This window comes from Sceloporus undulatus, chromosome 4 (genome assembly GCF_019175285.1).
Source record: "Sceloporus undulatus isolate JIND9_A2432 ecotype Alabama chromosome 4, SceUnd_v1.1, whole genome shotgun sequence".
Taxonomy (NCBI): Eukaryota; Metazoa; Chordata; class Lepidosauria; order Squamata; family Phrynosomatidae; genus Sceloporus; species Sceloporus undulatus.
Genome location: NC_056525.1, coordinates 105,904,332 through 105,916,484, shown reverse-complemented (window position 1 = coordinate 105,916,484; position 12,153 = coordinate 105,904,332). Strand labels below are relative to the sequence as shown.

Below are 12,153 nucleotides of genomic sequence, written 5' to 3'. Positions count from 1 at the left end.
GACCTGAGACTGTTGGTCACATAATGAGAAGCCATGACTCATTAGAAAAGGCAATAATGCTTGGAAAGGGGGAACATAAAAGCTTTTACTGGTATACTGGCATCATTAACATATTAAATTATTAAAATGATTGGTATTATTTGTATTGGTATTGCTGGAAGACCAGGGTTTGAATCCCTGGGTCAGTCACACTATCTCAGCCTCAGAGGAAAGCAAGTGGTTTTGGACCCAAGTCAACTCCCCTCAAGCGCTACCCAGCCAAGTGCTTGCATCCCCTCATTTAAAAAAACACCCCCCTGAGAAGTGAGGATTGGTGCAGCCTCTTGAGAGGAAGGGAGAAGGAAGAGTCCAAGGGATAAGAATGGGGGGAGCTGGTCCAGCGTTTACCTAGGCGCCCTCGCTGCTTCCGGGTCCTTTGGCCGCTGCCGCCGCGGGTTCCGCCGTCCGCCATTTTAGGCAGGGAGGCCCTCCGCCTTCCCAAGCGGCGTCATTGGGGAAGGGGCGTGGCTCCGTCAAAGGGGCGGGGCATCGCGTCAGGAGGAGGGCGCAGCGGTGGCTGACTGAGGTGAGAGGGAGCAAGATGGCGGCCGAAGGCTGCCAGGGAGGGACTAGCCGTCCTCCTTTCAGACCTCTGGCCCAGGAGGGGTCCCAAAGTGGCCTCCATTTTGAGCATGGCCAAGAACCATAGGTTTACGTTTCTGTATGAGCCTTTTTTTACCTTTTATTGGGTCATGTCCCTACATTTTTCTTGCAGCCTCCTCCACTTTGACCATCATCATAACCAAGAAGCATGGATTTAGCATCTCTCTATGAGTGCTTTTAGCTTCTGTTGGGTTAAAAGTCCTCCCTTTTTCTTTCTTGCAATGACCTCCATTTTGAGCATGGCTTAAGGAGCATGGGTTTAACTCTTTTTTTTAAATGATGAGCGTTTTAAGCTTTTATTGGGTTGTCTTTATTTATTTATGTCCCTATAGACCCCTACATTTCTCCTGCAATCTCCTCCATTTTTGAGCATGGCCAAGAAGCATGGATGTAACATTTCTATATAAGTGTTTTGAGCTTGTATTGGGTTAATGGCCTCCTCATTTCCCCTTGCAATGTCTTCCATTTTGAGCATGGCCAAGAACCATAGGTTTACATTTCTGTATGAGTGTTTTAAGCTTTTATTGGGTCATTCCCTATATTTTTCCTGCAGCCTCCTCCATTTTTGAGAATGGCTAGGAAGCATGGAGTTAGCATTTCTTATGGGTGTTTTAAGCTTTCATTGGGTTTATGTCCCTACATTTTTCTTGCAATCTCCTTCATTTTCAGCATGGCTAACAAGTATAGATTTAATATATATATATTTGGTGGGCTTTTTGGGCTATGTGGCCATGTTCTAGAAAGGTTTATTCCTGATGTTTCGCTGGCATCCTCGGAGAATGCTGGCATGGAAGAGAGTGGGGTATATATATATATATGTGTGTGTGTGTGTGACTAGGTTGGGAGGAGTGATTTCTATGTTAATCTGTGTATTTTTCTGTTGTTGAATGGCAAGGCCTCAGGGTCTGAGGAAATGCAAGGAGGATTTGTGTCTGCTTATTTAGTGGTCCATTGCCTGCTGGAAAAAACACCTTGATCCTAGGTGGTTTTCATTTGCATTTTGCTGGGTCTTTTGGTGTTTTTCAGGACTGGGAGCCAAGCTTTGCTATCTTTAAGGGTTTCTTCTTTCCTGTTGAAGTTATCCAGGTGTTTGTACATTTCAGTTGCTTCCCTGTGCATTCTGACCTGATAGTTGTTGCCATGGTCCAGAATTTCAGTGTTTCCAAACAGCACATATCCTCCCACCCTGAGGCCTTGCCATTCAACAACAGAACAATATACAGATCAGCATGGAAATCACTCCTCCCTACACAGGGCCACACAGTATATATACCCCACTCTCTTACATGCCAGCATTCTCTGAAGATGCCAGCCACAGATGCTGGTGAAGCATCAGGAATAAATTCTTCTAGAACATGGCCACATAGCCCCAAAAGCCCACAATAAACTATGGATGCTGACTGTTCACCTTCAACTTCACATGGATTTAACCTTTCTTATGAGTGTTTTTAGCTTGTATTGGGTTAATGCCTTCCATTTTTTTCTTGCAGTGTTTCCCATTTTGAGCATGGCTAAGAATCATGGGTTTACATTTCTGTATGAGTGTTTTGAGCTTTTATTTAGTCAGTGTCCTCTATTTTTCTTGCAATATCTTCCATTTCCACCATGGCCAAGAAACAGGGATTCACCATTTCTATATGAGTGTTTTAAGCTTTTATTGGGTCATATACTACATTTTTTATTGCCTTCTCCATTTTGTGGTGCCTTGCTCTCCTTTTAGGGCTGTGGTTGAACCCTGATCTCCAGAGTCCAACATTCAAAACCGCTACACATGCTAGTTCTCAAAAGTGCCTTTTATTTCCTCTCCTCATCCCTTTCTTTTCTTTTTTTTACACTGAAGAGACAATTTGCCAAAGGCTCTCATTGGCATCAGGAAGCAGCCTTCCTCCAAGTATAAAAACATTTTTGCTTAGCCTTCTCTCTGCCTGCCTGCTTGCCTTGGTAGTGCTTTAAACTCTTCCCTACTATAACTTCTCACAGTAATAATTTGGCTTGGGTGAGAGAAGAATAAAGTATACTTCCTTGAATGGCTAGAACATTTGTTTAAACTTCATGTTCTTTCAGAGTCAGGATATTTCAGAGTAAGCCACTATACTCTGGAACTTCTTCCTATAATGTGCTTAATGGTCAGCTGTAAGGCGCTTAACTATACTTAATTAGTAGATGCCCTTTTTAAAATTCTTATTAAATTAAGGTTGCCTGTAACAGCAGTGCAAAACTTTTAGAATATCTTTTGCAGAGCTAAATCCCACTTTCTGAGATGAAGACAATAATACTGAGAGCACACCCCTCACCATCACTTTGTATAATTCATTGTCCAACCAAAACAGTAGTTAAACTTATATATAGTGTCATATGTGTACCTGGTAGTTTATAGAGCACAACAGGATTGGTCCCTGCTTCAAGGGGATTGCAATATAAATAGTTAAAGGAAGGAATATAGGAAGAGAGAGGGAAGGAATATGTGATTGTTTTAGTTAAATGTGCTTAGCCTAAATTGTATTAAGACATACGAACTATAGCTTGTACCAAACACACCACAGAAAAGGTGGGTTTCGAGAAAGTGTTTGGAGGAAGTAGAAGAAGTGGAAACATACAGAATTACTGAGAAGCAGTTTCTACATTTTCTTTGTAGAAAACTATGGAACACTTTCTGTAATTTAGTATTTTCAAAAGTCATTTTTTATACCTAAAACATTTTGGAAGTTGACATCTTTCATAAACCACAGACACTACAATCCGTTACTAAGATGATCCAATTCCCTAGAAAATTCCTCACAAATATTTAATAGTATAAACTTGTAGCATATAAGATCCTGGATTGAGAGAATGTTTGTACTTTTCAGATTTCTTGTAAAGAAGTTTCCTTTTCTTCATCTATTGTAGGGCAAAACATTGTAGTCTTCAAGATATTGTTGACTGCAGCTTCCAGCATCCCTCACTGTTAGTTGTGTTTGGTAGGGTTGTTGGGAGGTGAATTCCAAAATCACTTGAAGGCCACAGTTGCTTGACCTGATATATTCTAAACTTTACTAGTTAGCTCTCCATTCCTTGTCCTCACAGAATGTCCTGACAATAAAAAAGAGAGATGCTGCCAGTTTTGACATGTTCCAAATGTGTCTTTTTCAAGTCTCTCTCTTTCTCTTTAACTTGGTAGTTGGGCTCTTGCAAATCAGTAACAATGGCAGAAGAGGAACTTCGAGCTATCATACAAAGATGTGTAAGTAACTTACTAAATTGTAACCAAGCTGCAGTGTAATAAGTACTTGTTAATTTAATTTATAGAAAGTTGTAGTAGATAGTGTTGTAAGAGTCTGTCATGGTATCAACACAGTAAATAAAATCTGAACTTTTATCTCAGTTTTTTTTAAATTTGGACTGCTAATATGACTTTCCATCTGCCAGTAAAAGTCAGAATACTTTCTTGATTGTTGTTGTTGTTAATCAATAATGTTGTTGCCATCAGGTTTACTTTTATTTACAGCAGTCCTATGCATGAGAAACCTCCAGGACTCTTGCCATCAACAGTCTTGCTCAGCTCCTGCAAACTCAAGGCCTTGGCTTACTTGATGGAATCTATCCACTTATAGTGTGGTCTTCCTCTTTTCCTATTGCCCTCCACTTTACCAAGAATTACCTTTTCTAATGAATCATGTCATCTCATGATATAGATAGCCATAGTTAGGACTAATTGCTTCTAAAAAGCTGAGCTTCAATGAACTTAAAGAGACAAGTTTCTGGAGTTGCTGCCATAGCTTTTACAAAGCATATTTAATATAAAATTAGTATTACTTTGTGAAGTTAAGGGAGTGTGTCCATCTTTACTTCTGAATCATAATGAAAACTTTCTGTTTTTTCATAGCAAATTTTAGACGAAGAGGAATTTAAAGCGGAAGACTTTAACCTCTTTCAAGTTGCAGGTCAGAAATGCTTGGATGAAGATTATGTTTCTGAAGTCTTGGAAGTTGTCGAAAATGAGAAAAATAGGGTGAGTTAAAAATACAGGTTTACCTTTTCAAACCAGGGCAGTTGGAGATGATTATCCACATTGTTGCCATGTACACTGTTGATTTAGTGGTCTCTTTGGAGGCCCTGTTCATACTCTTCTTATCCATAGGTTTGGTGGCAACATTTGTTGTTGTGTGCCTTCAAGGAATTACCAACTTATGGTAACTCTAAGGCAGATCTATCATGGGGTTTTCTTGCAAGATTTGTTCAGAGGAGGTTTGTCGCTGCTTTTTCCTGAGGTTGAGAGCCTGTGACTTGTCCAAGGTCACCCAGTGGGTTTCATGGCTGATCTGGGAATCAAACCCTGATCTCCAGAAATCCTGCAGTTATGGTGGCAACATAGCTGCAGGATTTCTTTAAGAGTGTTTGTGTTTTTAGTGGTATCTTATTTCACCTAAAGTAGAAAATGATCTGATTCAGGATTGATTCCCCAAGAACAGAATGGGTTGCAAGTACGAGCTGTTAGCCTAAACAGAAAGAACATCTCCCATCCTCTTAACTTGCAGAGGATCTCTGGAATGAGTCAAACCCCCACTCCTTGCTTAGCACTAAATCTAATCGAATCACAGGACACATCTGTTGTTTTAGGTAGGCTCAAGATGGGAAGATTGCACACAAAATCCTTTTTACTCTCAGCTGCAATTTAATCATGTCACAGGGCATTTCTGTTGTATTTTTGAGGGGTAGGGTAGCCATGTTAGTAATCTTTGACTATTTTGTTTTCATATCAGATGACAAATATTTATGGTAGTTTTTCTCCACTGCAGGAATAAAAAATGAGTTTTCATCCACAGTATTCTTTTATATATGAATATTTTGGAGGAATTATTTTTGTGGAGAAAAGCAAGTATGGTTTCACACAGAAAATAAATCTTTTCTGCAGAGAAAGCAGGTTACCAGCCCAAGAAACAGTGTTTTCTATGCAGGAAAACAATTTTTCTGTACAGAAAGCAGATTGTTTTACACTCAAAAATAAAAACCTGTTTTTCTCCACAGAATAATTTTCATTATTGATTTTTTTGACATAGGAACAAATAATTATGAACATTCTTTCCATCACTGCTTGTTGCAGGAAAGCCAAGAAAAAGTGTCTGTAATTTTCTGGACACAACTGTTTTTTCTCTTGCTTCTACTTTTGTGGACATCTCAATATCTCTTTTGCACACCTCTTCAATTTCATTCTTCTAACTTTATGTGTACCTGGTTGATACTGCTTTCATTGGTCCATTGCTGCCTTCTTTGATTCCAGACAAATCTGTAAAGACAATCAGGAATCTGCTTCTTTTCCCCTTTTAATTTAACCATGCAAACCTGATACATACAGAAAAGCCTAACATGTTGTGTACAACAACACATTTATAATTTATCTGAGAGTAAATAATTATGTGTTCTATTTTAGATATGCATGTGTCTCCCAGATAAGCATATATAGTGAAGTGTGAATCAATCACTGCTAATATTGCCAACTTAAATTTAGGAACAAGGATGCAGTTATTAATTAGGTTCATTTGATCTACGTGGATCTGTAAACCTAGTACTCTTAGAAGAAAGAATTGTTGATCCTCATTTCTAAAAACATAAAAGGCTGTGTTACCTAAAGAGCATGTTACAAGCATTTTTATTATTATTTTCCATTTATTTATTTATTTTATTTCCACCCTCTACCCCTGTCTACCACTTGACCTTCTGAAGAGTTCCAAGGAACCCAGAAGTATTCAGATTCTTCTATGATGCTGTGTTTGGTCCTATTAGAAGTATTGTCCAATTGTGGATTTTTGAGGCTTTTTTTTTTCAGGGAGTAAAATGGCTACATTTTGCTTTTTGTCTTGACACCTCCTTGAAACTTGAAAGCATGTCAGAAATGGTTTCTGTTGCTTCGAATACTAGCAACCTAAATTACATGAAATTGCATGACTTCTTTCTTAAGCAATATAATGCCTGAAAGTCAGAATTATAATTATTTTCTTTCCATTGCTCCTACTGTTTTTGTTATACCAGGTCTGCTGGCAGAACTCTTCAACCTTAGTATATAGGGAACTCTTTCCTAACAGGAGTGTAATATAAAGCAGAAAATTAAAATATACACAGTGAGCTATAGTATTTATTTATTTATGGTATTTGTACCCCGCCCTTCAGCCCTAAAGGCTATCAGTACCTGCAGTTACAGTAGGGTTGGAAATTGTGCAGCCCTCAGATGAAGTTTGACTACATCACCAGCAACCTTAGCCACATAATCAATAGGAAAAATGCTAAGAGTTGCAGTGCAACATCTCAAAAACAACAACAAAAAAAACCCATATGGCTTCATTTATATACCGCTTCATACTGAACTAACAGTGTCTAAGCAGTTTACAACTGTAAGCTAATTGCCCCCAACAATCTGAGTACTCACTTTAGCAACCTTGGAAGGATGCAAGGGCCTCATGATCCCCACCCTGGAGTTAGAGCCGGAATGATAACTGCTGTATATACTCATGTATAAGTCTAGAAATTTGGATTAAAAAATTGGCCCAAAAAACCTGGGCCGATTTATCCATGGGTCTATGTAAGTACTATATTTTAAGTGATCAAAAAAAGAACCACCCCCTTTTCTGAATAGAGTGGCAGAAGGTGAGAGCATAGTCTATCCCTGGAGCAAGTAAAAGAATCATTGACAGGATACAGTCTGCCGAAAAAGGATGGTCTGCCACCGCCCTGGTTTGCTGCACAAGGGAGCTGCAGAGGACAAACCACATGGCTCCCTTGCTCAGCTAAAAGAACCCGCTAAAAGTGAGTTCTTTCTGCAGTGCCGTTGCGATGCCGCAAGGCGACAATGGTGCACTTGCAGCGTCACAAAGGTGCCGGGACGTGCGGACGCTACGTGTCTGTCACATCAAAATGGCGGCACCCATATCTACAGGGCGCCGCCATTTTGATGCCCTCATCACGTGTGAGGGGTGAGTTGCGTCTGGAAGCACCGCTCCTCACATGTCACGATGGCGCCCCATAGGGCCTGTCTATCCAGCGCCCTAGACTCCCTCTGCTTTCTCTGCTGTGTCATCACTTCTGAACCTCTTAAGTACCTGTGTGGGAAAATAGTGGCGGTGGCAGCTCTTTTGATGCTTCCCCTCAAAATGGCACTAAGAGCAATCAGGCTATGAAGGATTTGAATAGGACATTTTGTATGTTTATCAGCTTTTCTGGGTTCAAATCAGGCAAAGTTATCACATTAAAGTTAATAGCTATAATCACTGCTAATGTAGTTGCCATTTCTTTGCTTTGCCTTTTCATCCTTTTTGACATACAGTATGTGTTTTCCTAGCCCTGGCTGTGCCCGGTCATCTCCTCCACCCATGGCACAGCTACATAGTTTCCTCCTCATCCATCCAGTCTTTAGAGTGAGCACAAACAGTTATGCCTGCTAGAATTTTGTAAGTCCTTTGGCATTGTGTTCCTTTGCTTCATCCTTTACATCCTGTGTTACGTGCCCCTAACTTTTACCCTCACCTTACCCACAGGTCATATCAAAATCCATGATTTTGGCTCCAAAACCTGCCCTTGACTTATATGTGAGGTCAACTTATAGTTGAGTATATATGATAGATTAGTTTAGAAGTCCCTGCTGAGGTACTAAGACGTACATCTGGTAGGTCTGTTCTTCTTCAGATTGCACATGGGGGGTGATTGAATACCGCTCATCTTAAATAAGTCCCTTTGCTTCAAATACTATTTGGGACAATAATTTCAGCATAGCTTTGTCACTGACATGCCAGTTTCCCATGGGAATCGATTTTTACTTGTGTATAAGGAGGCGTTCCATCATGTGACACCCCCCCCCCATATAAACACCTGTAAAGTGATGTAAACTTATTGCCTCTATGGCAGCAGCAATAATAATAATAATAATAATAATAATAATAATAATAATAGATTATTTATTGCCCGCCCAATCACAAGGAATCCGGGCGGATTACAGCAATAAAAATACACAAATATAAAATACATAAAAATAAAAAATACTCTTCTTGAGGCTAGCCCTGATGGAGATGGCCCAGCTTTTTCACTCCCTCCCGGGCCAGAAGATGACAGTTGCCATGGAGGGAGGGCTTTTCTTCTATTGGACCTTTCAAGAAATTTAGCAGTAGGTCTTGTGCTTATGGTATATTTCTAAAATATCCCTCAGCAGTGGTATTGGAAGAATTTGAATGTAGACATCAATGCTGTCTCACTGCATATATCATTACTGACCAGATATTTTTTGTCTCTAGCAAAACTGGCATTTAAAACATTTTTTTCAATTACAGGTTATTGTCAGAAGCATGGGCTGGAATCTCATTGGTCCTTTGATGAGATGCATGCTAAAGCATAAGGAAGGTGAAATTAAAAGAAAGCAATGCCTGAAAATACTAGAGAAGTTGGTAGAGGTATGTCCCTGGGTCTCTCCTCTTAGATAACTTGGAGCAGTACTTTAACATACTCTTTCACTTTGCCCTTCAATAATTATGCAGGAGTTGGATAGTCTTGGGATTTTTGCCAACAAAACAAGTCATGGACATGGAGTGAGTCGAATTGCTCTACTGTAGGCATTATGGTTGTCCTGCTGAAGAGAGAGACAAGGAAATGGGTTTAGAGAAAAGGCAGATGAGGGTTAAGCTAGCAACAGCAAATCATGAGCCCACTGACAGTAACCAATGAAATGCTGGCTGGGAGGATGTAAAACACCATCAGTGATAGTTGGAAGGTGAGATAGGGTTTGGTTTTCAGAGTGATAGGGTCTTGCTGTGTCCAGAGAAGGACAGATTTTTTAGGGTTCCAGGGTAGGACTCTTAGGGCTAAAGTCCAGAGAAGAAGGACTTAGTTCCTGTGTAGAACTATTAAGTAAAGGAGTTTTATTAAAGAGATATTTGGAGGGATATAGTTAGCCTGAGTGGCAGAATTATTAGTTTGTCTTAAGATAATTATAAGGATGGTGTGAGTGTCCTTAAAGATTTGTAACATTGAGATTCTCTGGAGATTTATATAAAGAAACCATAACAGTCATAACTAAGAAAGAAACGTTACCATCTGAAACAAGAAACACAAGTGCCTATAACAATAACTGTTTGCTTACATTTATTCAAGTAACATTTGTTAGAAACATCTGTACAATAAAGTTTTGATCTTGTGGAAGAAGCTGGTTTACATCTTGAATTATACCCACGTTACCATTGCAAAGCCCTTTTTAACAGATTTTTAAAAGCATCTGTTTTAGGTTGGGGACAGCAGTGGGGAAAGAAGGCCCAGGGTGCTGTCGTCCAGGAAAACCCAGAAGTTATAAAAGGTCACAATGGGTGGACTGGATTTGAATCCATTATGCTTTTAAACGTCTTTGCGTATATCTTATCAGATTGTAGAGTGGATTATGCTTCACCCTGTTTCCTATATGTCATTAATATATTGAGTAGAGAGATTTAGCATTGAGCAAATATGCTAACTCCCTACATAGAGCTTTTTACATGATGAAACACTCAGAAATATGATCGCCCAGTTGCAGACTGAAGCAACACAGTCCAGAATTTTGCAGTGTCTGTCATATTGCACATTGTGTTGAGTGGCTGTCAGACTCACTAAAACAGTCTCAGTGCGGTCAGATTCGGAGGAACAAAGATATTTTTGCCGAGGCTCTGTTGAAGGTTTGTAAACCATTCCCAGTTATGGATGGATAGCATCCTCACAATTATGAAAGCCCTAGCTTTAACATCTCCAAATAGTGCAAATATAAGTCTTTTAAACTACAGTTGATAGTGATTTACTGTTTCTGAGTGCAGTGTGGATATTTAGTTGTGAATGTCTGTGAAACTTTGAGAGAGAGAACCAAAAAGTATGGCTGCAGGCAGACACAATTTTGTAAATCTCTGTATCTGTGCTATTCTTAAATGTAATAGTTGTATGAAGGTTTTCACTTATTCAAATAGTGGAATAAAATAATTTTTTACACTAGAAGCGAGTTGACATATTATCATAAAACACAAAACATTCTAAGTGCCATTCCAAAAGCCAGTATTATCATTAGGATTTGTTTCTTTGTTTGGGTGATTAAAGGAATCACAAAAACATTTTGACTGAATAAATAATGACTGATTAGGCAGGCAGCAGGTTTTAAAAAATTGATCGTAGCAATAACTATCATATCATATGCTTGACATTTTAATGTGGTGGCAGTTATTTATTTATTTTAGATCCCACTCTTAACATGGGTTAATATGTATTTGTGCCTTCAAGTCACCTGTCAACATATGCAGACCCCATGCATTTCATAGGGTTTTCTTAGGCAAGGAGAAGTGGTGGTTTTGTCAGTTCCTTTAGTTAACATAGGCTAAAAAAGCAATGGAAGTAACTTTACATTTGTTTTATTCTTTCTTGCAGCTTTGCAGTCCAAAAGAACTTGTGCTGGGTTTTCTGGAGCAGATTGAACGAACTTCTCAAGAGCAAGTGTCCCAAATTATCTTGATTTTGCTAGACCCTTTACACATAGGTAACATGCGTTTTTGTTTTCTGTACTCTAAAATAAAAAAGCTTGACCGATTGAATTGGAGAAGCTGCCACAGAAAGTCTTATGGAACAGTTGATCTGATTGCTTCTTTGGCTGTGGCTAGGTGACATCTATTTATACAGGATGTCTGTCTGTTGAATTGTTTTGTTTGAATTCTGCCCTTTTTATGAAGATCTCACGGCAATAGATATGATTTTATCCCACCACACATTTTATCCTTACAACAATTGTGTGACATAGTTTAAGCTGAGAAACAATTTGGGCCATAAATCTATAGATGAGAAGGCTGACATGGCTCTGAGGATGCTGTAGTGCCCACACAAAGGGGAGACCTTAACTTCTGCTGTTTCCCCACTCCAACTGCAGAATATGTTGAACATTGTTCCAGAGATTCCCATATACTGCAGGGTAGCTTTTGAGAGTGGGCTGGTGGCTAGATCAGGAATAGAGAATGGGGAGCCCTGACCCTTGTCACTGGACCTTCTTAAAATCCTTTTATTATTTCTGTCCTACTGAAGGGAAAAAAAGACTGAGGTAAGAATTTGCCTGGGATAACCTAGTTAACAGGGAAATACAACACTCCATTAATCCATTAAGGGATTCTTCCACAGTAACCAGTTAATGGCCAAAAGCCTTTCTGAAGAAAAGGTCTTTGTCTCCCATGGGAGAAGTTGTAAGTACCAAGTTGGGATGTAACTTGTCAGCACACGCCACTGTTGCAGCCTCTCTCTGTGAATATGGTAGAATTGCAGGGGAGCTTTCCCTCACCCTTTTGATATGTCAAAAGCTGGGCAGTTTCATACAAGGAGATATGGTCTTTCAGAAAATCTGGACCCAAGCCATATAGGGTTTTATACATCGTGGCCAGCACTTTGAATTGTGCCTTGAAGCAAACTGATAGTTGTTATAAATCTTTCTGCAGGTCAGAGTTGCAAGAACTGTTGTGGATTCAGTAAACCATCACTCCTGCACCTCCTTAATTTTGGGGCTAG

At 39.5% G+C, this 12,153-nt stretch overlaps 2 protein-coding genes across 4 annotated transcripts in view; one reads left to right on the top strand and one right to left on the bottom strand.

Moving 5' to 3' along the window:
* Nucleotides 1-480, bottom strand: part of RPAP2 (RNA polymerase II associated protein 2) — a 64,888-nt gene extending 64,408 nt beyond the window's left edge. For both annotated transcript variants that reach the window (XM_042462864.1, XM_042462865.1), the window contains exon 1: nucleotides 388-480. In XM_042462864.1, coding sequence (XP_042318798.1) covers nucleotides 388-451 — 64 coding nt within the window. In that variant the 5' untranslated portion in view covers nucleotides 452-480. The remainder of the gene's footprint in view (nucleotides 1-387) is intronic.
* The window catches only part of GLMN (glomulin, FKBP associated protein), a 32,157-nt gene continuing 20,447 nt past the window's right edge, over nucleotides 444-12,153 (top strand). The window contains exons 1-5 of one of the 2 annotated variants that reach the window (XM_042462867.1): nucleotides 444-565; nucleotides 3,800-3,862; nucleotides 4,505-4,630; nucleotides 8,934-9,053; nucleotides 11,035-11,143. In XM_042462867.1, the coding sequence (XP_042318801.1) occupies nucleotides 3,824-3,862; nucleotides 4,505-4,630; nucleotides 8,934-9,053; nucleotides 11,035-11,143 (394 nt within the window). In that variant the 5' untranslated portion in view covers nucleotides 444-565; nucleotides 3,800-3,823. The other variant, XM_042462866.1, reaches the window with a different exon arrangement.